Source organism: Salvelinus namaycush, chromosome 12, assembly GCF_016432855.1.
Source record: "Salvelinus namaycush isolate Seneca chromosome 12, SaNama_1.0, whole genome shotgun sequence".
Taxonomy (NCBI): domain Eukaryota; kingdom Metazoa; phylum Chordata; class Actinopteri; order Salmoniformes; family Salmonidae; genus Salvelinus; species Salvelinus namaycush.
This window is the reverse complement of record NC_052318.1, coordinates 37,386,131-37,413,226: the sequence shown is the minus strand read 5'-3', so window position 1 is coordinate 37,413,226 and position 27,096 is coordinate 37,386,131. Positions and strand designations below refer to the sequence as shown.

Below are 27,096 nucleotides of genomic sequence, written 5' to 3'. Positions count from 1 at the left end.
GCTGAAGGGATGTGTGGGTTGGAAGTGTTAGGACACATCTAGTCCACCTCTGATCAGAGAGAACATAGCGCTGTGTCTTCCACACACTGCCTGCCTGGGGAGACCAGCCACCACATCCTCACAGCATTGGATGCAGCTGGGTCAAAACCAGAGGAGAAGAGAGAATGGCTTTCTGTGGTGTTGTGATGATGAGAGGATAACGGGGCCGAGCACTGAGGGCCCTGAGGTGGACAGGCACAGTTGAAGCAGCAGGCCAGGCAGGCGGTGGGCACCCACCGTCCAGGGACCAGAAGCCACCATTTCTCGGGTGGTGTGGCCGGCGCGGAGGAGGGGTGCCGTGCGGAGGCTGGAGGCACTCTGGATGATGACCAGCCTGTTCCGCCGCCGCAACAGTGGTAACCATGGTGACGTGGCGTCGCACCACGACAGCCCAGTCCCAGCTGAACTCAACAACAGTAATCCCAGTGGGGGTGGGCGAACGGTGCGGCGTCTGGAGTTCAACCAGGCTATGGAGGACTTCAGGACTATGTTCCCCAGCATGGAGCAGGAGGTGATAGAGTGTGTGCTGCGGGCCAACCACGGAGCCGTGGACTCCACTATTGACCAGCTGCTCCAGATGAGCCTGGATGGACACGGCTCTGACGACAGCTCCGACTCAGAGGACAGCATCCCCCCTGAGGTACGTCTGCATGGGGGCAGGGGCGCTGGTACGAGAACTTGTGAGTAGCCCAGATAAAACTAAATGAACACAACCTAAGATAGTCTGAGACCATAGCATATCATGAAATGTATGTCAAGGTTGTCAGCTACTTTTTCACCCAATAGTAGTTATTCATTCACACACCTTATTTCAGGTGTTTTGCCTCTTCAAACCAGATGGTTGTTCTTGGAGAGGGAAAAGTATTTTTAATGTTGCTCTTAATATGCTTTTGTAGTGGGTGACATGCATTTCTCTGGAGGGCATGTGATTATGCACTGCTATTGTGGACAGAAAGCTTTGATAAGCGATCTTCAAAAGCTTGACAATAGCTAGAGGTAAACACTTTGTGGTCTCTTGTGCAATGGGGTGACTGTTGTGGACAGCCGAGACCAGCCATTCCTTTGGAACTCCCTTGGTGCTGATACATAAACTCTTGCTGAGTAGTAACAAGATTGTATCAAGTGCAATATTGGACTGGCAAGCTGTTCACTTTGTATTTGATTAAATTACTGCAGGTCTCTCAGTTCCAGCCATATTTAGTCTTTTTATTAGCATTTGTCCACTCTGGCTGTATTCCACCATGCTCCACACAGGATATGAACTGTTTTGTTTATTTCCCCCAATCATTCTGAAAGACTTGAGGGAGAAAGAGGAGAAGATTAAGAGCTGCACTTAAAAATTACACGGAGTGTACAAAACATTAAGAATGCTTCCTAATATTGAGTTGCACTGCCACTTTTGCCCTCAGAACAGCATAAATTCGTCGAGGCATGGACTCTACAAGGTGTCGAAAGTGTTCCACAGGGATGTTGGCCCATGTTGACTCCAATTCTTCCCATAGTTGTGTCAAGTTGGCTGGATGTCCTTTGGGTGGTGGACCATTCTTGATACACACAGGAAACTGTTGAGCGTGAAAAACCCAGCAGCGTTGCAGTTCTTGACACTCAAACCGGTGTGCCTGGCACCTAAACACCCCATTCAAAGGCACTTCAATATTTTGTTTTGCCCATTCAGGCTCTGATTGGCACACATACACAAGCCATGTCTCAATTGTCTCAAGGCTTAAAAACCCTTCTTTAACCTGTCTCCTCCCCTTCATCTACACTGATTGAAGTGGATTTAACAAGTGACATTAATAAGGGATCATAGCTTTCACCTGGATTCACCTGGTCAGTCTGTCAGTCTATTCTACCTAACATGCTAGGCTGTTTTAAAAGTAAAGTTAATTTCAATCAACCATTTATTAAATACAGGATAAAAGAGTGCTGCTGGTCTAGTTGAATTAAACAGCTCAATACCAAGCGCTCACAATGCCTCTAATTTAGGGCAGAGAGGCTGTGCTGTATTGCCAATGAGTAGTTATAATACAGATTCATTTAATCTGCTCTTTGAAGTGTCCACATGTGCCATCTGATGGGATTTTCAAGACCTTTTAGAACATTCTCAATGGTTCCTCTGACCCTGTAGATCCTGGAGCGGACTTTGGAGCCGGACAGCTCTGACGAGGAGCCCCCGCCGGTCTACTCTCCGCCCTCCTATGACATGCACATCTACGACAGGAAGTACCCAGATCAGGTCCTGCCCACAGCATCACCACCACCCAGGCAAGAGAAGAAGGGGAGGGAGGGAGGGAGGTAGGGAGAGAGAGAGGGCTCAGGGCTGTCTGCCTGGCTCTGACCTCATTTCATCACTTAAAGGAGAATGATAGATGGCTGGGATAGTGTGAATGAATGAATGGTTTTTCTCTTATACCATCATTTACATGAGTGATGAGATGCATATATTCTTCGTTGTTGCTTTCTCAATATCTAATACATGATATGGCTGCTCAGCGATTCATGGTGTGAGTGCTTTGAATGCCAAGAGGTTCTTGATACATTCAATGCTCCACCTGCTGTCTAATGAATGCTACTGCAGCAGCTATGAAATCCATGTTCTGTACTGTGCCCTAACTTGGGTAGATCTGTAGACATAATACTAGTGACACTTTTGTTAGATGTAGACAATTGTATGTGTGCCAAGGAGGGAACTTGTGAGAAGAAATAAGAGAGACCGGTTTATGCTAGACAGATCCTTTGAAGATGACCAAAACACGTCATTATTGATATGTACTCTTATAGAACATAGCATTGATGGGACTAACAATATCCTTTCCCATCTCTGTGCCAGCTTTGATGCCAGTCAATCCCGTCCCTGCCAGCCCCCTCCTGGTCCACACCCTCCTGCCAGTCAAAGGCAGATTGGAAGTTACAGGAACTGGAACCCACCGTTACTAGGCAACCTCCCTGATGATTTCCTCCGGATCCTGCCTCAGCAGCTGGACAGTCTGCCAGTAGGTAGATTTATGGGTCAGCCCCTAATGGACCATTAACCCACACTCCCATCACTTACAGACCACTGCCTGGCGCTCTGCTCTGATGGCCAACTGGCTGGATAATTACCAGCCTTTGCAACAGACTGCACATGAAGAAAAATACTGCACATGAAGAAAAATACAGTCCAATTATTTATACAGATTCAATTCCCTGGTACACCCCCCCCAAAAAAAAAAATATTATTTTATAATTTATGGTGCAATTTTATTAAAAGCTGAAGCATTTCCACATAGGACTTTGACACGTCTAACATTGTTCTCTCTGGTCCCTCCTTCCTGCAGCGCTCTCACAGCAGCCTAACGCCGACTAGTCTGACCCAGCCCTCCTGCTCTTCCTCCCTGTTGTCCATGACGCAGCAGGTTGAGCCTGGGGCTGGGGCGGCGGCCAGGGCAGGCCAGGTTGGCATGGAGACGGACCAGGAGAGAAAGCTGAAGCAGTACTTGGAGGATGAGAGCATAGCCCTCTTCCTGCAGAACGAGGAGTTTATGAGGGAGCTGCAGCGCAACCGCGAGTTCCTCATCGCCCTTGAGAGAGGTGTGCATACACTTAGTAACACATACAAACGTTTACATTTTTGGCATCATTTGCAAAGGGCTTATGCACTACTTAGTGATGATATCACTATGCTTTCATCCCCAGCAATCAAGCTATGAAGAGTCAGTAAAATAAGGTCTCTGTCATGGCAGTGCTTTCCTCCTCATTCCCTCCACCTCTTCTCTAGTAGTGCATGAAGGAGAGCTTGTCAGCTCCTGCTACATGCCTCCATGCTTTTAACTCCATTGATGCTGAGACATCGGCTCCCTCTGTTTTTAGATCGGCTGCAGTATGAGTCAAAGGCATCCAAGTCCCATCATTCACCAGCTTTCATGGGGACGTCCACTCCAGGTAGATATCATTCATCTGCACTCCATAGCATTTAGCTCCATTCTCGTTCTGGCTCAGTCTGAAACTGTCCAGGTTTCTTCATGCGGGGCCTGTGTACAGCAGGCTCCTGCAGTGAAACGCCTTATTTTCAAGGCACACAGAGAAAGTGTGACTTGTTGTGCATCTCAGTTGTTGTGTGTGTCTCTGTGTGCATCCCTGTGTGTCTTTCTCTTGTGCTCGCATGTCTCTGTGCGCGGTCTATTTCACGCTGCTTGTCTGTGTTCTAGGAGATAATTGTGCCTCAGGCTCTGGGGAGGCCTGCACCAATGTTACTGATGACGCCTTGTTCCGTGACAAACTCAAGCACATGGGCAAATGTAAGAACACTCAATCTGTCGCTCTCTGGGCCATAACCAAATAATTTTCTCAATGTGTGTGTGTCTATCACTTCAAAATGTAATTAGAACTTTCCATATTGGGCATGTCCAGTTAGCATGACGTGCTTCTAGCAGTACGTGGAACTGTAAATGATGGATGCTGAAGGACATGACCCTTTCACAGTCTGTGCTCCAGAAAGCTATAGGAAAACCAACTTTCCTACCGTCTCTGCACTTGAATGATATGTTACTAAGATGTTTTTTTAAAATATATAATGATGTATTCATGGACATATGCTTTTTCAAATCAGAACAATCATATTCAATTAAAAAAAACGTTTTATTTGATCCTGTAATCCTCCACAGCTACGCGAAAGAAGCTTTTTGAAATCGCTAGAGCTTTCTCTGAAAACACCCGAAGAAGAAAAACGAAAAGGAGAGCCCTCATGAAACATCATTCGTATCCTTCCACTTCACCAATGGTCCCTGCCACCACCCATTGCCTCCCCCTCCTTTCCCTAGTCTCGAAAACTTGGGTCTGGTTTCAATTACAGACTCTTTTGGCATAGAGGAACTACCTCACTACTCTGTCCTCTTGAATAAAATACTAAATAGTAGCAAGTAAGTCAAAGATCACAGAGGTTATTTTTAATGAGTGCATTTCGCAAGTGGCTAGTTTGCATCAACGACCTTCATTAAACCCTTGAAAAGGTTTTGCCTACAAACTTTGGTTTCGAATCGTGACGTTCTGGCATGTCTGCATTGTGATTTGTTGAGAGGACCCACCCCAGACATTTTTTCCCCCCCTTATTGCAGTTGTCAAAAGAGTAGGTCATTGAAACCAGACCCTGGCCTAGGGTCGGGTTTACAAGACGATCCTCTCTCTGGCAGGCCTCCATGCTCAGGAGTCATTGCCCAATGGATCTTTTGTCCTTGCCAGAAGTGACAGTGTTCAAATGAACTGAACAGATGTGCTTGCATTGTACAGATGTAATTAACTATCCCTCAGAGACTTCCCTGCATGTTGATGAGTGGCTGTAATATCTGCCTTTGTTTCTATTGTTGATGTCATTTAGTTTGAGTTCCAGGGAAAGTCCCATTTAGTATCCAGTTGGCAGGTCATATGCTGGGCTTCATCACATTTACATTTTAGTAATTTAGCAGATGCTCTTATCCAGAGCGACTTACAGTAGTGAGTGCATACATGTTCATACCATTAGGGCTGTGCTGAATTAGGAGGTCCTTTCATGGGCTTGACTCTGAACTTGCCTTCATATGTTTTATGTATAAACATCTGCCTCTCTCCTTAACATCCTCTATTACCCAGACTGGGTAATGCTGCCTCCACTGCCAACCTCTTGGAAGATGAAGAAGCTGGACACCTGAGTGGTACATTTATCCATGTTGTTTTAATATCATTCTAATCAAGAAACCTAATTGAATCGTATGAGGCATGATTGTTCGATTGTTTAATTTAGGCCTAGTCCAACTGTAAACAGGGAGGTGAATTTAGTCCACATGCTAATTTGTATGAACCTAACTCATGTGTCTGTACAGAGGAGGACAGCATGCTCAAGAGACCAGGCCCTCAGGAAGAGGAGGTGCCCCAACAGGAAGTGTTATGGTGAGAGAGCAGTAACACTGCACACACAAAACCTACAAATTACTATACCTTGAAAACTATACATTTTTCATCTTTTGGATTTCCTCAACTAACAGTTATCTTAACTATTTCTTTGACAGATTTCTCATATAGTTTTGTCTGTGACAATGGAAGAACAATATGGCTCACACTACCCCCTTCTTGACCTGAACCAAGTCCCGTGGAATATTACTACCTTCAGATGAAATTTCCCAGTTATGAAGTCGTAAGTCCTGTTTTAGAAGTCAGAGCAATTCTTCAACCAATGAGATTTCATTTAGCGCGATGAGCTAGCTAACATTGCTAATGATAAAGTTAGCTAGCTTGCTTAACTTTGACAATATGGTAAACTAGCTATTATCCACATTGATATGTTTGACGGCGTCAAACGTTAATTTGCTTTATCATCTTATGGTTGAAAAGATGAAATGTCAGTGATGAAACGTCACAACTCTTAAATTGGATATCTTCTCTGAATTTCACTCTTGGGATTCCAACATGGGAGGGTTGTTCAAGTGCTTATTTCCCAGTCGGAACATCGTATTTCCCATTTGAGTAGCATTTGAAGGCAGCATATTGCTCTTTTGGTTTCATGTTTCAGAAATCATCAAACTAGCTAGTTAGGCACTTTTTAAAATATTTAAGTTATATGTAAAATGTATTGTTATTGATGGTGAATATTAAAACATGTTATGATTAGAAAAACTATATTTAATTTTTTTAAATATTTTAATTATTCCTGATAATTGCTGAGTGATACAGTAAAGGCACAGTGAAAGCTGGAGTTGTAATTCTGATAGGACTCAGGACCCTAGTGCATTTTACTCTCATATGAATGGATTTGACTATGTCTAGCACCGGAACATTAAAACAGTCCATTTCTGGCCCCATGTGAGTTTGTCTGTGTGCAACAGCGATTGTTCTAGTTTATGCTTCCCCCAATGCAATTATATTTTTCCTAATCTGAGACTATATTCTCTACCAAATTGTCTGCCTTAAGGTCCAACAACAAGGTCCAGATAGGCAAATTTTCCCCATTGATCTAATGGTACAGTTGAAGTCGGAAGTTTACATACATTTAGGTTGGGGTCATTTAAAACTTGTTTTTCAACCACTCCACAAATTTCCTGTTAACAAATTATAGTTTTGGCAAGTCGGTTAGGTCATCTACTTTGTGCATGACACAAGTAATTTTTCCAACAATTGTTTACAGAGAGATTATTTCACTTATAATTCACTGTATCACAATTCCAGAAGTTTACATACACTAAGTTGACTGTGCCTCTAAACAGCTTGGAAAATTCCAGAAAATGATGTCATGGCTTTAGAAGCTTCTGATAGGCTAATTGACATCATTTGAGTCAATTGGAGGTGTACCTGTGGATGTATTTCAAGGCCTACCTTCAAACTCAGTGCCTCTTTGCTTGACATCATGGGAAAATCCAAAGAAATCAGCCAAGACCTCAGAAAAACAATTGTAGAACTCCACAAGTCTGGTTCATCCTTGGGAGCAATTTCCAAATGCCTGAAGATACCACGTTCATCTGTACAAACAATAGTACGCAAGTATAAACACCATGGGACCACGCAGCCATCATACCGCTCAGGGCGGAGATGCGTTCTGTCTCCTAGAGATGAACGTACTTTGGTGCGAAAAGTGCAAATCAATCCCAGAACAACAGCAAAGGACCTTGTGAAGATGCTGGAGGAAACCGGTACAAAAGTATCTATATCCACAGTAAAAACGAGTCCTATATCGACATAACCTGAAAGGCCGCTCAGCAAGGAAGAAGCCACTGCTCCAAAACCGCTATAAAAAAAGCCAGACTACGGTTTGCAACTGCACATGGGGACAAAGCTCGTACTTTTTGGAGAAATGTCCTCTGGTCTGATGAAACAAAAATAGAACTGTTTGGCCATAATGACCATTGTTATGTTTGGAGGAAAAAGGGGGAGGCTTGCAAGCCGAAGAACATCAACCCAACCGTGAAGCACGGGGGGTGGCAGCATCATGTTGTGGGGGTGTTTTGCTGCAGGAGGGACTGGTGCCCTTCACAAAATAGATGGCATCGTGAGGAAGGAAAATGATGTGGATATATTGAAGCAACATCTCAAGACATCAGTCAGGAAGTTAAAGCTTGGTCGCAAATGGGTCTTCCAAATGGAAAGTCACCCCGAGCATACTTTTTAAGTTGTGGCAAAATGGCTTAAGGACAACAAAGTCAAGGTATTGGAGAGGCCATCACAAAGCCCTGACCTCAATCCTATAAAAAAAAAATTGTGGGCAGAACTGAAAAAGCGTGTGCGAGCAAGGAGGCCTACAAACCTGACTCAGTTACACCAGCTCTGTCAGGAGGAATGGGCCAAAATTCACCCAACTTATTGTGGGAAGCTTGTGGGAGGCTACCCAAAACGTTTGACCCAAGTTAAACAATTGAAAGGCAATGCTACCAAATACTAATTGAGTGTATGTAAACTTCTGACCCACTGGGAATGTGATGAAAGAAATAAAAGCTGAAATATAATTATTTATCTACTATTATTCTGACATTTCACGTTCTTAAAATAAATTGATGATCCTAACTGACCTAAGACAGGGAATTTTTACGAGGATTAAATGTCAGTAATTGTGAAACTGAGTTTAAATGTATTTGGCTAAGGTGTATGTAAACTTCTGACTTCAACTGTATATTCCCAGAGATGACTAATGTAGGGGAATACTGTTTCCATGTAACCAGAGAGCCCTGGTTTGAATCAGAATCTGAACCTTCAGTGTAACAGTATCCATGTGGCTAGGGTTTTCACCTTTAGCATGCCTATGCCTATTTAGTAAGTTTAGAAAATAATTAATTTACTCCTGTGTTGCTTGTAGCTGCTTAGGAAAGGAAGCTCGAGACTATCACAATGATCCAATGGCTTTATGTGATCCTACTGTAAATGAGACCAGTAAGACTTGATAGAAGTCTTTTTTTTTTTTTCCATAATTTTTTATTTACAATACCAGTACTTCCTGATATTACTCACACTGGTTTAGACTTGCAGATAAATACATCACATACAGTGCATTTAGAAATTATTCAGACCCCTTTTTCCACATTGTTACGTTGTAGCCTTATTCTAAAATTAAATTGTTTTTTCACCTCATCAATCTACACACAATAACCCATAATGACAAAGCAAAAACAGTTTTTTTTGTTTTTTTTGCAAATGTATACAAAATTAAAAACGGAAATATGACATACATAGGTATTCAGACCCTTTACTCAGTACTTGAAGCACATTTTGCAGCGATTACAGCCTCGAGTTTGACGCTACAAGCTTGACACACCTGTATTTGGGGAGTTTCTCCCATTCTTCTCTGCAGATCCTCTCAAGTTCTGTCAGGTTGGATGGGGACTGTCACTGCACAGCTTTTTTTCAGGTTTCTCCAGAGATATTCGATAGGTTTCAAGTCTGGGCTCTGGCTGGGCCACACAAGGACATTCAGAGACTTGTCCCGAATCCACTCCTGCGTTGTCTTGGCTGTGTGCTTAGGGTCGTTGTCCTGTTGGTAGGTGAACCTTTGCCCCAGTCTGAGGTTCTGAGCACTCTGGAGCAGATTTTCATCAAGGATCTCTCTGTACTTCGCTCCATTCATCTTTCCCTCGATCCTGACTGGTCTCCCAGTCCCTGCCGCTGAAAAACATCCCCACAGCATGATGCTGCCACCACCATGCTTCACCGTAGGGATGGTGCCAGGTTTCCTCCAGACGTGATGCTTGGCATTCAGGCCAGAGTTCAATCTTGGTTTCATCAGACCAGAAAATCTTGTTTCTCATGGTCTGAGTCCTTTAGGTGCCTTTTGGCAAACTCCAAGTGGGCTGTCATGCAGTTGTGGAAAAAGTACCCAACTGTCATACTGGAGTAAAAGTAAAGATACCTTAATAGGATATGACTCAGGTAGAAGTCAGTCACCCAGTAATATTCTACTTGAGTTAAAAGTCTGAAAGTATTTGGTTTAAAATATACTTAATTAGTCAAAAGTAAAAGTATAAATCATTTCAAGTTCCTTATATTAAGCAAACCAGATGGCACCATTTTCTTGGATGGAATATGAATGACATTCATCCAATATGCTGTGATAGGTCCCATGTTGCTCAGTTGGTGGAGCATGGTAGTTAGTCTTGTCCCATTGCTGCAACTCTCGTATGGACTCGGGAGTGGCGAAGGTCGAGAGCAATGCGTCCTCCGAAACACGACCCTGGCAAGCCGCTGCTTCTTGACATACTGCTCGCTTAACCCGTGAGCCAGCCGCGCCAATGTGTTAGAGGAAACACTGTACAACTGGCGACTCAAGTCAGCTTGCAGGCTCCCATAAAGGCCTGATTGGTGGAGTGCTGCAGAGATGGTGGTCCTTCTGGAAGGTTCTCCCATCTTCACAGAGGAACTCTGGAGCTCTGTCAGTGTCCATCGGGTTCTTGGTTACCTCCCTGACCAAGGCCCTTCTCCCCCGATTGCTCAGTTTGGCCGGGCAGCCAGTTCTAGGAATAGTCATGGTAGTTCCAAACTTCTTCCATTTAAGAATAATGGAGGCCACTGGGTTCTTGGGGACCTTCAATGCTGCATACGTTTTTTTAGTGCCCTTCCCCAGATCTGTGCCTCGACACAATCCTGTCTCGGAGCTCTACGGACAATTCCTTCAACCTCATGACTTGGTTTTTGCACTGACATGCACTGTCAACTGTGGGGCATTATATAGACAGGTGTGTGCCTTTCCAAATCATGTTCAATCAATTGAATTTACCGAAGGTGGACTCAGTCAAGTTGAACAGACATCTCAAGGATGATCAATGAAAACAGGATGCACCTGAGCTCAATTTTGAATCTCATAGCAAAGGGTCTGAATACTTATAAATAAGGTATTTCTTTTTTTTTTTTTTTTTATATATATATATAAATTAGCAAACTTTTTTTTTTTAATTACGTTTTTGCTTTGTCGTTATGGGGTATTGTGTGTAGAATGCAGAGTTTTTTATTTATTTAATCACTTTTAGAATAAGGATGTAACGTAAGAAATTCTGGAAAAAGTCAAGGGGTCTGAATACTTTCTGAATGTACTGTATGTTGCTAGATATGTATAAATTGAAATGGTTTAAAAGATGTATGATCTATCTTGGGGATGTCATTACCATAAACTATGTAGATATGCCGTAGGTAGCAAGAAAATAATCAATGCTCAGGGAATCTTACTCAGCCGCAATTTTCTTGTTGTGTTTGACCCTCTTCTCTGCTATTTACTCCAACTGATTAAACACAGCTGAAAATATTCTGATATGTTCTGATATTCTATGTGTTCCATAGCCTAGTATGGTATAGTCCTTGTGGGTGGATTTTTTTTGACCAATTATAATTGGTTTTGTTATTGCATTCTCTAGCTATACTAGAGAGAAAAGATACAACTCTGTTGGCCTTTTCTGGAATACAATTCAGTACAAATGGCAAGACTTTTCAATATCAGTCCTACCCTGAATAAAATACTGTTTTAGCAAATGCAATTTAGATGACAATGTCTTCTTATCAGACCACAAGCCTAATTATCACCATGTCTAGCTGTAGCTTCCCTCTACTTTAACAAAGGTGAACTTATAAATGCTAGATTACTTGGCAACTCTTTATAGATTGTGTTACACTGAAATAGGATATGTTCTAGCCATACCACAACTAGAGGGTTACATGTTCTTATGTAAGCCAGGATTTCATTTCAGTCTGAATTTTTTTTTTTATCTGGGTTTGCGTGATTGTTTAAATATTCTATTGTCCTGTGTGTTGGTCAGGGGGCACCTGAGACTTGGCATAATGATATTTTCTTCCATGTTACCATAGCTCCCTCCAAAGGATTGTGTGTTACATGAATGTACAGTATAGAGCCAATGTTGATTAAAACATGAACCATTTAGAGTGCACGTCTTTGGGCTTGTTATCCTGAATGACTCACCATCAACCCAATCAGAAGACAGAATGTATCTAATGCTAATTTGTGATTCTTATTGTAAGCATTATACTGTATTCCTCTATTTTTCTATTTGAAAAAGCATATATGCTGGAAACTTATCAGCCAATTACATTACAATTCATGTTATCAAATGCAGGTTGAAGAAAAAATGGATGTTAATGCTTTTTATGACTTGTACAATTGATTTGTATCTGTGAGAGACATGCTGGTGTAGATCTAGAGAAATGATCTAATCTTGTATAGTATAATCTCTTACTTCTCAACCCAATCCAAAAATAGGAAAATATACACTTCTGTCTTTTGCATTTTCAAGGTAACTTTCATAAACAAATATTTTCTTATACTGCTTTTGTTTGCTACGTGAATAATACAGTTGTGTTATACCCCGTGTTCTTGGTCTTTTTCTGTGTGACAGATATTAAATCAACATAGAACTATAGTAGGGCATGTTATATCTGATGTATTTTGTATGTGCCAGTGTGTGCTCCCATGCTCCGTAGTTTAAAGATGAGTTCCCAGAATATAACATTGTGAGCGGACATTCTTTCCCTTCCCTCTATTGTCTCTGTTTCCTGTTGCTCCTCATTAAGTGTGAGTGAAGGACCTGCCAGAGTTGCCTCGTGCCTCAGTATCTAGATGCCTAATTTAAAGGAAGTGACATCAACACTGACTGAGAACTGCCACTGATTTTTAGCAGGTTTACTTCTAAGTGCTCTATTTGAGTCTGCATTTACCATAGATATCCTATTAAATTACTAGGATTAATTAGTATTCTAATTCCTAAAAATATGGTGTTTACTTCTATTTTAAATATGGTATGTCAGACATATCACTTCATCACTTTTATTTCTGTTTTATGTAAATACCTGTGCTTTCATGCTTGGTACAAGGTAATTAACACAGGTTATTTCTCTGGAATAAGCCTAATGTAAACTGTTGCCATTTTATTCAGTTTCTCATGTCCAATGCATCTCCTGACTTGACAAGGACTATTTGTGATAGTAATCAATGCTGCTCAGTAAAATTATTCAATCTCACTGCCTCTACTTTTTCGACCAAGTTAAAGGCCCAGTGCAGAAGATGTGGTTTTTCTGTGTTTTATATATATTACCACACTGAGGTTGGAACAATATTGTGAAAATTATCATAATGCCCTTTTAGTGTACTAGCTATTTGAAATGACCATCTGAAATGTCTGCTTGTTTTGGTGGGATGGAGTGTTGGCCTGCCTGGTGACATCACCAGGGGGTAAATTAGTTAATAAATCATATAAGAAATAGTTCCAAACCTCTCTGCCAGTGCCAATAACAGCTAGTTTTCTGATTTCCCTCCCTATTCCCAGACAGTCCTAGCACAATTCTTCCTTGAGAAATTGCTCTTTGCTACGAAGCTGTTTTGGTTTATTTTTTACCATTTTCATTTAAAATAATCACAGGAAAGTACTTAAATGTTACACAAATAATTTAATATTGAGATCAAAACGGGTGCATTGGATCTTTTAATGGTTTTGGAGTTTGCCCACTGAGCTCTAACGGCAAACCTACTTTGCCCAGTAGATGGTGCTCTACACAAATGTATTTAACGTCATCGCATCTGCATCCCATGTGCAGTTATTTCCTCATTGCCTTTCTTCCGATAGTACTGTATGACACAGCAGTGTTTTTTCTCTTTTGTTATCATGCTAATCTCTACCATATTACCCACAGTATCTTGATTATCCTTGCTCTTCTGTTTTGTAGTTCTATTCTTTATTCCTCCCTTGCCGTCAGTCTTTCTTTGTCTCTGCATGGCCTCCCGCGGTAGTCATTGCCACCCCTGTCCTGAAGGGGGCTCCAGCCTGTATGTGTTGTAGTGGCAACTGGGCAAGCAGGGCTGGCTATGGCTGAGTGACGTGCATGTTGGTGTGATTTAAGCCTGTCAGGCCTTTATGCTGCTAATTGCATGGCAACTGCAGATGGAGCTTTAATCTAAGCCTGACTGTCCACCCTGCTCCTCAGATCATGCCTGGTTCTGGTGTCCCCCTCCCTGTCCGAGGTTATGTTATGTGGGATGTTTAATGTCCCTTTTTACATATGTGTCTAAACTAGACATGTGAACCTCACACTCAAGACTTTACAATTTAGATTGTATGGAGCAGCAGTCCTCCCAGGCAGGCTGTGTTGTTATGGAGCAGCAGTCCTCCCAGGCAGGCCGTGTTGTTATGGAGCAGCAGTCCTCCCAGGCAGGCCGTGTTGTTATGGAGCAGCAGTCCTCCCAGGCAGGCCGTGTTGTTATGGAGCAGCAGTCCTCCCAGGCAGGCCGTGTTGTTATGGAGCAGCAGTCCTCCCAGGCAGGCCGTGTTGTTATGGAGCAGCAGTCCTCCCAGGCAGGCCGTGTTGTTATGGAGCAGCAGTCCTCCCAGGCAGGCCGTGTTGTTATGGAGCAGCAGTCCTCCCAGGCAGGCCGTGTTGTTATGGAGCAGCAGTCCTCCCAGGCAGGCTGTGTTGTTATGGAGCAGCAGTCCCAGTGTTTGTGGCCCTTCCTGGGCTCATCCTCTCTCCTCAGACCTGCAGGGTTGGCTCAGGAGATCCCCACCACTAAAGGACACGCAATCAGATTGTCCACAATCCAATTGAATCTGATGCAACGCTGCCTGGGAGGCTTGCCCCTACGCTAAGATGCAGCAGCCTGGCTGGCCAATGGGGCTGCAGTACGAGGCCGCCAGGCTGGCAAAGGATGTGTGTGTCTACCCTCAGCTCAGCAAGTCATGTCAACAAGCTGACAAGTGCCTCCTTTCCTCACTCGTCCTATTGCTTTCAGACCAAATTGTCAGCTTTTTTGTAAATGAGGCCTTGCTGAATTTGGGGGAATTCTAACTTCGTGAAATTTGCTTTGCTTGCCTTGATGCTCTCTGTGCCTTACCCTTGGCAAGACTGTAACAAGCTCAGTCCAATACGCAAAAAAAGGAGAGCACGTTTCTGGAAACGAGACTTAGTCTTTGAGTGTGTAGGTGATGTAAAAGGTGGCAGAGTCTCCGGAGTCTAAGCCAGGACACACGTTAATGTCAGTGTGTGTCTCTACATTTACATTTAAGTCATTTAGCAGTCAGCATTGCTATGTGGGGCTGAGAAAGCAAGAAGAGAGCAGTCACATACCCTGAAGGTGACAGTGGGACCTTATAGGGGATTACCTTGTAATCTGCATTTAGGATGAGTGCCTACTAAAATAGCTTATTTTGTGCTCTGCTCTCTCTCGATGGAGTTTCTAAGTGTGTGGTCATAAGACAGCACCCACATGTGCTTATCCAGGACAGGGCTCACTCATAAGGGCTTACATTCACCAGACTCGCAGCTCAAATCTTGCCTTTTTGATCCTGTCACCCTCCCACTCTCATACATGTGCAGTTTTGTTCCTCTCAGAGTTAACATTATGGGGAAACCCTGCACCCTGGTCATTTCATTTAAGGTGGGAAGCAGGCAGTGTGTTTAAGGAAAGCAAGGCATTGTTCATAGTGCTGTGTCAGAAATAGGAGAGGAAAGGGTAAGTGATGTAGATGGAGAACTCCAGGGACACATCACATGTGCTTACAGATCCAGAGTGAACATTGCTGGCCCTCACGCTGATTCACTCCACAATGTGGTTGGGTCTAATTCTGCACATTATAGCATGTCAAGTAGTAATTGTCAAGTTCACAGGTTGTGGAGTATTATTGTCCTAATATGACTGGGTAGTATACTGCAGTAGATCTCGGCATCATCGCTTCTTATTCTATGGAGCGATATACTTCAGCTCAAGGTGTGTGTGTGTGTGTGTGTGTGTGTGGGGTGAGGATAATTTGTTGGCAAGCCTTTATAAGAAAATATTTTGTTGGTCCTCTCAAACAGGCTAGAGAACCAGCCACGTTTAGTCAGGACAATATGCCCAAACTGAGACACGTATTTATTAAGCCCCAAATCAGCGGATGCCCAGCCATATTAAAGGACTTCATTTCCCGAACTGCAACGGGTCTGTGATGTCTCCAACAGCTGACAGACGATAAAAGCCTAGGCGAGAGCTTTCAGGAGGGGGAGAGAGTCTCTCGGCAAGGAGAATACACAACCCGAACACTGTTGGACTTTGGATTGCTTTGGACCAGGATATTGATATCGAACATTTTTATTTCTATAGCCGAATTTGGCGCTTTTTCTGCTGAATTTTGGGGCATTTGTTAAGTTCCATAACATTGCGTAGCTGGTGCATGTGCATTTTAACATTTTAAAGTGCATCTACCCCTTAAAGCCGTGCCCAATGCCGAGGAATGGAGAGTGTGTCTGATAAAGGTGGAAAGATGGTCGAGAGTGATGAGCAGTCGGAGAGGGATAGTGGCGGTGGCGCAGCGATGGCCGCGCTACACCAATGCGAACTCATCCAGAACATGATTGAAATCTCCATCTCCAGTTTACAGGGGCTCCGGACCAAATGCGCCGCGTCCAATGACCTCACACAGCAAGAGATACGTACTTTAGAGGTAATTAACTCTTGAAAACGCATAAATACGGCGGTCCAAACTGCGGAGTTATACGTATGTCTGCCTGGGCTGCATTTCTTTGGTGGCTAAGCTAGGCGCTCCATCAATTTCCTCATGTTTTGCACAATACACTGCAGTTGTTTGCTGTATTGCGCGATGCTATACATGATTATTTAAAGAATAGGCCTACATTTAAACATGCACGATGACTTCCCACATTGTCTACTATTGATATAGCTATAAATAGACATTGTCACTGACGTTGATCTGGTTACTGTGACCTCTTTCTCGAGGTGAAATATTTGTCTGGAAACCCCGGAATTCTTGCAGCAATGTTTTGCGTGCTGATGGAAACAAACGGGCCAAATTCCTCACATTTTAATTCTGTTCTTGTTCACGATTCCGCATGTCAAGCAAAGTTCGGGGACAAAACAAAATGCAACATGAAATAGCAGAGCATTTCTCGGCAATGGTAAATGCTCCTCATGCCAATAATCTTGATAATTTCCCTAGTATATTTCTAAGCCAATTAAGGCCAATATGTTTTTTAATGTGTTCTCTGCACCTGGCTGTGTGAACCAAATAATTTTTGTCGTGTCTGGGATGAGTTGAGTAGCGTGTGCAAACAGTTCTGAGGAACCAGTGTTTAAATTGCGCAACGGGTGATGGCCTACATATAGGCTCCAGTCTTTAGGCCCATAATATGGTAGTGTTCCGTTGGAAAATATTATATCAAAGTAATAAAATAATACGGAAAATGTAGCCTATTAAAGAGCAATAACATACTCATGGGCATATACACTGCGTGTACAGAACATTAGGAACACCTTCCTAATATTGAGTTGCACCCCATTTTGCCCTCAGAACAGCCTCAATTCGTCTGGACATGGGTTGAAAGCGTTTCACGAGGATGCTAGACAATGTTGACTTCAATGCTTCCCACAGTTGTCAAGGTGTCTGGATGTCCTTTGGCTGGTGGACCATTCTTGATACACCGAGAACTATTTAGCGTCACACAAAAAAACGGCAGCGTTGCCATTCTTCACACACTCAAACCGGTGCAACTGGCACGTACTACCATACCCCGTTCAAAGGCACTTACATATTTTGTCTTGCCCATTCACCCGCTGAATGGCGCACACATACAATCCATGTACAATCCATGTCTCAATGCTAAAAAATTATTATATAACTGGTCTCCCCTTCATATTCACTGATTTGTAGTGGATTTAACAAGTGACCTCAATAAGGGATCATAGCTTTCACCTAGTCAGTCTGTCATGGAAAGAGCAGGTGTTCCTAATGTTTTGTACACTCAAAATCCCAAATCAAACTTTATTTGTCACATGCTCCAAATATAACAAGTGTAGACCTTACTGTGAAATGCTTACTTAACAAGCCCTTAACCAACAGTGCAGTTCAAGAAGAGTTAAGAAAATATTTACAAACTAGACTAAGGTAAACAATTATAATAAAAAGTAACACAATAAGAATAACGAGGATAAATACATGGGGCACCGGTAACGAGTCAATATGCAGGGGTACAGGTTAGTTGAGGTAATTTGTACATGTAGGTAGGGGTGAAGTGACTATGCATAGATAATAAACAGTGAGTAGCAGCAGTGTACAAAAAGGAGGGGGGGTCAATGTAAATTGTCTGGAAGATTTTTATTAATTGTTCAGCAGTCTTATGGCTTGGGGATAGAAGCTGTTGAGCCTTTTGGTCCTAGACTTGGCGCTCCGGCACCGCTTGCCATGTGTGTGTATGTATGTGTGTATATATGCAATGATTTTACAGAGTTACAGTTCCTAATAAGGAAATCAGTAAATTGAAATAATTTCTTTAGGCCCTAATATATGGATTTCACATGATGGGGCAGGGGCACAGCCATGGGTCGGCCTGGGAGGGCATAGGCCTGGGCTGGCATGGTCTGCGGTTATGAGGCCAGTTGGATGTACTGCCAACTTCTCTAAAATGATGTTGGAGAGGCGGCTTATGGTAGAGAAATTAACATTCAGTCCTCTGGCAACAGCTATGGTGGACATTCCTGCAGTCAGCATACCAATTTGCACGCTCCCTCAACATTTGAGACATCTGTGGCATTGTTTTGTGTGACAAAACTGCACATTTAAGCGTGGTCTTTTATTGTCCCCCGCACAAGGTGCACCTGTGTAATGATCATGCTGTTTAATCAGCTTCTTGATATGCCACACCTGTCAGGTGGATGGATTATTTTGGTAAATGAGAAAGGCTCACTAACAGGGATGTAAACAAATTTGTGCACAACATTTGAGTTTTTTTTGTGTGTGTGGAACATTTCTGCGATTTTTTTTTATTTATTTTTTATTTTTTATTTCAGCTCATGAACATTGGAACCAACACTTAACATGTTGCATTTTATATTTTTGTTCAGAATATTCTCAGCTGTCATGACATTTGTCCAGCCTGCATTCAGTCACCAACATCCACAAAGATGTATCAATAACCAACTCTTTATGCAAATTGAATGATACTACTGATATGCTTTCATGCTCATCACATTTGAATGAGATTGTCAGGTTTCTATTTGAGGAAAGCATATGCTATTACTCTTCCCTTCAGGGGGTTTTGAAGAGTGCATTTTCTTTACGTTTCATGCATCTTCAACATCTGAGTTGTGAAAAGGTTCGGACTTCTTGAGTGGTCATTGGACTGCAACACTAGTTATGGTAAACCTGTTTCAGGACAAAGAAAGACTTCAAGTGAGTGTCAGAAATAGAAAGCAATGAGTGGGTGCTCTATGCTCACTCTACAGTACGCCTTTCACAGTCACCACACACACTGGCACTTTCACTTCTTCCTTCACACTGGGTTTTCTTGTTAGTTCAGGATGTCCATCACTGAGGAAAACTGGATCGTTATGGTCTGCTCACCCTGCCTTATAGACATTCAACCAGCAATGGTCAATCAGAAGCTGCATTTCTCCAGGCCGTACATATACCCTGATCCCATCTTCACACACCCCCTGAACCAGACAAATGTGGGGATGCTGGAAAGAATATAGGTAGTATTACAGCACTAAACTTAAGCACTCGTTTTAGTCACAGTATTTCACAGGTACAAAAGCCCGAACCATCTGGGTTGAATCACCCCCATCTGTTTGTATGAGAAGATTGTAGTGACAATTGGAGCAGAGAGAGCTGTTAACCATAAGTTGCCCAGATCTGTCTTGGGCTTGGCCATGAAATCCTAACTGGCAGAAATCTGACAGGCCTGTCAGCTTGACACTCCCATAGGGCTCCACAAGTGTTCCCATGAGTCCTGTATATAACAGCAGAGTGGAAAATATCAATTGTCAATCCAGCTAAATGGCCTAACTGCTCAGTTAATTTGTGTGATGAATGAGAGAAGTGAATAGCGACGGGTTAAAGTGTCTGTCACAGTTGTGTTGCAAAACAGGGGCATCTCTCCCAGAGACCCGCACTTGAGCGCAATCAAGAGAGGCTTGAACTCGCATTATATTCTTACTGAAAGAGCTTTATTATGGCACTCCATCCATGGCTGTTTTTTTGCAGTGTGCCTTGCCGGTGAAAAGATAATGGTGCTTTGCTCTCCAAGTGGAGTACTGCAAGGTGGTGCTTCAGTTTTCACACACTAATCCCTGTCTGACTCTTGACATCTCTCACACACCCCCTCTGTCTGTCTGTCTTTCTGTCTCCATGTTGGCCTGTTCTTTGTTATGTCTCCCTGTCGTTGTCTCTCTGTGGCTGTGAATCAGTATGTCTGTTACACTTTAGCAATGAATGACACCAGATGATATCCAATAATAATTTAAACAGCCTCTAGGGACAGATTAAATACTGTGCAGGGAAGGTTACTCTAAAAGAGCTTGAACATTGTGGATTTTTTTGCTTACAGGTTATACAGTGCCTTCAGAAATTGTTCACACCCCTTGACTTTTTCTACATTTTGTTACAGCCTGAATTTAAAATTGATTCAGTTGAGCTTTTGTGTCACTGGCCTACACACAATACCACATAATATCAAAGTGGAATTATGTTTTTTCTAATTTTTTTTTATTTTTCAATAACAAATGAAAAGCTGAAATGTCATGAGTCAACAAGTATTCAACCCCTTTGTTATAGTTCATAATGAGTTGCATGGACTCACTCTGTGAATGACAACCTCATCTCTATACCCCACACATACAATTATCTGTAAGGCCTCTCACTCGAGCAGTGAATTTCGAACACAGATTAAACCACAAAGACCAGGGAGGTTTTACAATGCCTCGCAAAGAACAGCACCTATTGGTAGATGTGTTAAAAAAAAAATCTTTTTAAACAGACAGTGAATGTCCCTTTGAGCATGGTGAAGTTATTAATTACACTTTGGATGGTGTATCAATACACCCAGTCACAACAAAGATGCAGGCGTCCTTCGTAACTCAAGTTGCCGGAGAGGAAGGAAACCACTCAGGGATTTCACCATGAGGCCAATGGTAACTTTAAAACATTTACAGAGTTTAATGACTGTTACAGGAGAACTGAGGATGGATCAACAACATTGTAGTGTCTAGGGTTGCACATTTTGGGGAATATTCACAGGTGGAACATTTCTGTGGGAATATATGGGAATCAACGGATATATATGCAAATTCATATTAATACAATTTAAATGTATTTTTTTTTTATTGGATATATTTATCATATATGGAGACAAACATAAACCTTTACCTTATCATAAGTAGACAATTACAAATGATTAAATCCTTCCAATAGAAAATAAACAATTTAGTTATGAATTGAACTTTTTAATTAAATGAGTTGACTCTTCACATGGGATGATTTCACTGAACAACAAAAGAAAGGGAATATTGAATGATCCCCAATGATCCATCGCATCTTCCAAAAAAGATTTCAACATACATCTGAAAAATTATAGTCTAGAAACTAAAGCTTTGGTTGTCTTCTCCCTGGACCTCCTCAATGTCCACCTCTTGAACATCAGACTCTGAGGCCTCATCTTCACTGTCACTTTCCAACCTTGTTGAGGCTGGCTCGTTAACAGGCTCAAAAAGCCTAAAATCCGCCCGGATGGCCACCAATTTTCAACCCTTGTATTGGTCAGCCTGTTGTGTGCTTTGGTGTGTGTGTTCCCAAACAAAGACCAGTTGCGCTCTGAGGTGGCTGATGTTGGTGGGATTTGGAGGATGATGGAGGCAACAGGGGAAAGAGCCTCAGATCCACAAAGTCCCTTCCACCAGGTGGCTGATGAGATATGTTGGCACGACTGCCATATTGCATCTCCATTCCAAAGTTCTTGCTTGGAAGTGTACTTCGCCAGACTGCCAAGAACCTTGTCCTCTTCCAGGCCAAGGTGGCGAGACAGCATAATTAGTGTCCAACATGTACTCTGGGTGTGTATGGGCTTAAGGCAGAAGTCTTCACACTTTTGATGTATTTCAGAACTGCAGTTTCTTCTGCTTGGAGCAACAGTGAAGGGGGGAAGGGCAGTACGGATTTCTTCTCTTACATCTTCAAGCAGTCTGAACATCAGACAGGATGGCATTGTCTCCCTCAATCCGTGCAATGCTACTGCTATAGGTTTCAGGCTGCTTACCACACTCTCCCAAAATAAACTCAGCAAAAAAAGAAACATCCCTTTTTCAGGAGCCTGTCCTTCAAAGATAATTCGTAAAAATCCAAATTACTTCCCAGATCTTCATTGTAAAGGGTTTAAACACTGTTTCCCATGCTTGTTCAATGAACCATAAACAATTAATGAACATGCACCTGTGGAACAGTCGTTAAGACACTAACAGCTTACAGACCGTAGGCAATTAAGGTCACAGTTATTAAAACTTAGGACACTAAAGAGGCCTTTCTACTGACTCTGAAAAACACTAAAAGAAAGATGCCCAGGGTCCCTGCACATCTGCGTGAACGTGCCTCAGGCATGCTGCGAGGAGGCATGAGGACTGCAGATGTGGCCAGGGCAATAAATTGCAATGTCCGTACTGTGAGCCGCCTAAGACAGCGCTACAGGGATACAGGACTGACAGCTGATCGTCCTCGCAGTGGCAGACCATGTGTAACAACACCTGCACAGGATCGGTACATCCGAACATCACACCTGCGGGACAGGTACAGGATGGCAACAACAACTGCCCGAGTTACACCAGGAACGCACAATCCCTCCATCAGTGCTCAGACTGTCCGCAATAGGCTGAGAGAGGCTGGACTGAGGGCTTGTAGGCCTGTTGTAAGGCAGGTCCTCACCAGACATCACCGGCAACAATGTCCCATATGGGCACAAACCCACCATCACTGGACCAGACAGGACTGGCAAAAAGTGCTCTTCACTGACGAGTCGCGGTTTTGTCTCACAAGGGGTGATGGTCGGATTCGCATTTATCGTCGAAGGAATGAGCGTTACACCGAGGCCTGTACTCTGGAGCGGGATTGATTTGGAGGTGGAAGGTCCATCATGGTCTGGGGCGGTGTGTCACAGCATCATCGGACTGAGCTTGTTGTCATTGCAGGCAATCTCAACGCTGTGCGTTACAGGGAAGACATCCTCCTCCCTCATGTGGTACCCTTCCTGCAGGCTCATCCTGACATGACCCTCCAGCATGACAATGCCACCAGCCATACTGCTCGTTCTGTGTGTGATTTCCTGCAAGACAGGAATGTCATTGTTCTGCCATGGCCAGCGAAGAGCCCGGATCTCAATCCCATTGAGCATTTCTGGGACCTGTTGGATCAGAGGGTGAGGGCGAGGGCCATTCCCACCAGAAATGTCCGGGAACTTGCAGGTGCCTTGGTTTAAGATAGGGGTAACATCTCACAGCAAGAACTGGCAAATCTGGTGCAGTCCATGAGGAGGAGATGCACTGCAGTACTTAATGCAGCTGGTGGCCACACCAGATACTGACTGTCCCTTTGTTCAGGGACACATTATTCCATTTATGTTAGTCACATGTCTGTGGAACTTGTTTCCGTTTATGTCTGTTGTTGAATCTTGTTATGTTCATACAAATATTTACACGTTAAGTTTGCAGAAAATAAACACAGTTCACAGTGAGAAGACGTTTCTTTTTTTGCTGAGTTTACATCATCCAGCAGGATCCTCTTGATGGGGCTGTCCATATCGGCAGACTGTGTTATGGCCATTTCTTGGAGAGACTCCCCCTCCAGGAGACTGTCAAACATGATGACAACACCACTCCAACAGGAGTTGCTGGGCAGCTTCAATGTGGTGCTCTTATTCTTCTCACTTTGCTTGGTGAGGTAGATTGCTGCTATAACTTGATGACCCTTCACATACCTAACCATTTCATTGGCTCTCTTGTAGAGTGTATCCATTGTTTTCAGTGCCATGATGTCCTTGAGAAGCAGATTCAATGCATGAGCAGCACAGCCAATGGGTGTGATGTGAGTGTAGGATTCCTACTTTAGACCAACCAACCTTCATGTTCGCAGCATTGTCTATCACCAGTTCAAATACCTTCTGTGGTCCATGGTCATTGATGACTGCCTTCAACTCATCTGCAATGTAGAGACCGGTGTGTCTGTTGTCCTTTGTGTCTGTGCTCTTGTAGAATACTGGTTGAGGGGTTGAGATGATGTAGTTAATTATTCCTTGCCCACGAACATTCGACCACCCATCAGAGATGATTGCAATACAGTCTGCTTTCTCTATGATTTGCTTGACCTTCACTTGAACTCTGTTCAACTCCGCATCCAGCAAATGAGTAGATAAAGCATGTCTGGTTGGAGGGGTGTATGCTGGGCGAGGAACATTCAGAAATCTCTTCCAATACCTGTGAGCATCCGAGGTGAACCAGTTGCATACACAGCTCAAGCAAGACATTCATCAGCATTTCTCTGACTCCGTTCCTCCATTGAGTCAAGAAAGTTTCTGATTCCTGTTGCTATCGATAAGGTGTCTGATTCATCATTTTCACCTCAAATAGAAGTAGAGGGACTTTTGTCAGAGGTTGCTTGTTTTGAGCGCTGAGGGAACTTTATGCACTTGTCCAGATGATTCTGCATCTTTGTTGCATTCCTCGCAAATGATTTGGCACAGTATTTGCAAATGTACACCGCTTTTCCTTCTACATTAGCTGCAGTGTAATGTCTCCACACATCAGATATTGCCCGTGGCATTTTCCTGTAAAGATTAGGGAAAAAATGATTAAAAAATAAACATACAATTCCATGTACAGATAAATAGTTAAGCAGTTAGATTAAACAACTCCTTTTGTAAGATACAGTGGGGCAAAAAAGTATTTAGTCAGCCACCAATTGTGCAAGTTCTCCCACTTAAAAAGATGAGAGAGGCCTGTAATTTTCATCATAGGTACACTTCAACTATGACAGACAAAATGAGAAAAAACAATCCAGAAAATCACATTGTAGGATTTTTAATGAATTTATTTGCAAATTATGGTGGAAAATAAGTATTTGGTCAATAACAAAAGTTTATCTCAATACTTTGTTATATACCCTTTGTTGGCAATGACAGAGGTCAAACGTTTTCTGTAAGTTTTCACAAGGTTTTCACACACTGTTGCTGGTATTTTGGCCCATTCCTCCATGCAGATCTCTTCTAGAGCAGTGATGTTTTGGGGCTGTTGCTGGGCAACACGGACTTTCAACTCCCTCCAAATATTTTCTATGGGGTTGAGATCTGGAGACTGGCTAGGCCACTCCAGGACCTTGAAATGCTTCTTACGAAGCCACTCCTTCGTTGCCCGGGCGGTGTGTTTGGGATCATTGTCATGCTGAAAGACCCAGCCACGTTTCATCTTCAATGCCCTTGCTGATGGAAGGAGGTTTTCACTCAAAATCTCACGATACATGGCCCCATTCATTCTTTCCTTTACACGGATCAGTCGTCCTGGTCCCTTTGCAGAAAAACAGCCCCAAAGCATGATGTTTCCACCCCCATGCTTCACAGTAGGTATGGTGTTCTTTGGATGCAACTCAGCATTCTTTGTCCTCCAAACACGACGAGTTGAGTTTTTACCAAATAGTTCTATTTTGGTTTCATCTCACCATATGACATTCTCCCAATCTTCTTCTGGATCATCCAAATGCTCTCTAGCAAAATTCCTCAAAGCTAAATTCCTCAAATTCCTGAGCTTAACTTCCCATGGAAAAATTCTGGAAACTTAGTGTAAAATTTCCAACCGTTCTCAACCCTAGTAGTTACTCTCTTTAAAAAAAATATATTAAAAAAAACAGAATGAAGCTAAGCACAGGCAAAATCCTAGAGGAAAACCTGGTTGTCTGCTTTCCAACAGACGCTGAGAGACATTCACTTTTCAGCAGGACAATAACCTAAAACTCAAGTCCAAATTTACACTTGAGTTGCTTACCAAGACGAAATTGAATGTTCCTGAGTGGCCTAGTTACAGTTTTGACTTGAATCGTCTTGAAAATCTATGGCAAGACTTGAAAATGGCTGTCTAGCAATGATTAACAACCAACTTGACAGAGCTTGAAGAATTTTTTTAAAGAATAATGTGCAAAATATTGTGCAATCCAGATGTGCAAATTTCTTAGATTTACCCAGAAAGACTCACAGCTGTAATCACTGCCAAAGGTGATTGTATCGTGTATTGACGTAAATGAGATTTCATCTTCAATACATTTGCAAAAATGTCTAAAATCATGTTTTCACTTCATTATGGGGTATTGTGTGGAGAGAAAAAAAAAAGATTGATTCCATTTTGAATTCGAGGCTGTAACACAACAAAATGTGCAATAAGACGAGGGTTATGAATACTTTCTGAATGCACTGTATGTAGCCTAGCCTATATAGACATATAACATGATAGAGATTATATTATATCGGTCACAAAAACCAGACTTCTGACTCCTCATTTGAATCTTGCTTGCCTAGTGTCTCTTGATATACATTTTCTTCCGTGAGTCTTTTGGAGTAATGCATCACCATGTTATCTGTGCAGATAATCCATCCCTGAGCCTACCTAATGATCAGCAGATAGAAATGCATCATCTGTTTTGTCTTCTCATGGCGTTGGAAAGAGTTTTGCTGCGGCGCTCGTGGTGTGAGCTATTGTGGCTGTGTCTATATTTAGACGTCTTTCTTCCTACGCATTTTCAGGGTTGGTTGTTAAATAAGGAAATCAAATGACGCGCAAAGAGGCTATGCTGAGAGGGGAGAGCAGGGAGGAAGGGGGGGGGTGAGGGGATCAAAGCCAATCAGCTGGGCTGCTTCTTATGACATAGCAACTGCTGTGTCTGTCTGAGGCCTAGGAGGAGACCGACTGGGGAGAATATGGCCATCACCAGAGAAGAAACACAAGCAAATCATTGCAGCATTATCCACACTATTTTGGTTTCCTCTTTTTGTATTGGGAAAGCAAACGGTACAATCCAGCAGTCGGATTGCATTGTGTGGAAATCATGGTCGTTTTACCCCAGCAGGCGGCCTTTGAGCTATTCTTAAACATGTTGAGGATGTAGTGTTACTCTGCATCTGGTAATTTTGAGGTCTGCAGTATTTGTGTAATGGGGAAGGAGGATTTGTATGACAGGGCAAAAAACAAGGGGTTTCTTTGCCCTGTTCAAACAAGCTTCCTTCCTACCCAGTCCTTTCTTTGTTTCTTCCTTTCTTCAAGGACCATGACATAATTCCATTTCCAGA

The 27,096-nt window shown here is 42.8% G+C and overlaps 2 protein-coding genes across 2 annotated transcripts in view; both read left to right on the top strand.

The window, feature by feature from the left end:
- Window positions 1–364: 364 nt before the first annotated feature.
- Window positions 365–6,629, top strand: LOC120057520 (CUE domain-containing protein 1-like). The gene is made up of 10 exons (XM_039006116.1): window positions 365–679; window positions 2,168–2,334; window positions 2,936–3,032; window positions 3,357–3,609; window positions 3,889–3,960; window positions 4,227–4,316; window positions 4,683–4,776; window positions 5,644–5,705; window positions 5,874–5,940; window positions 6,060–6,629. Coding segments are annotated over exons 1-10 (1,218 nt in total). The 3' UTR covers window positions 6,061–6,629.
- A 9,597-nt stretch (window positions 6,630–16,226) lies between these two features.
- The window catches only part of LOC120057518 (kinase suppressor of Ras 1-like), a 40,089-nt gene continuing 29,219 nt past the window's right edge, over window positions 16,227–27,096 (top strand). The window contains exon 1 of the mRNA XM_039006115.1: window positions 16,227–16,436. Within this exon, the coding sequence (XP_038862043.1) occupies window positions 16,227–16,436 (210 nt within the window). The remainder of the gene's footprint in view (window positions 16,437–27,096) is intronic.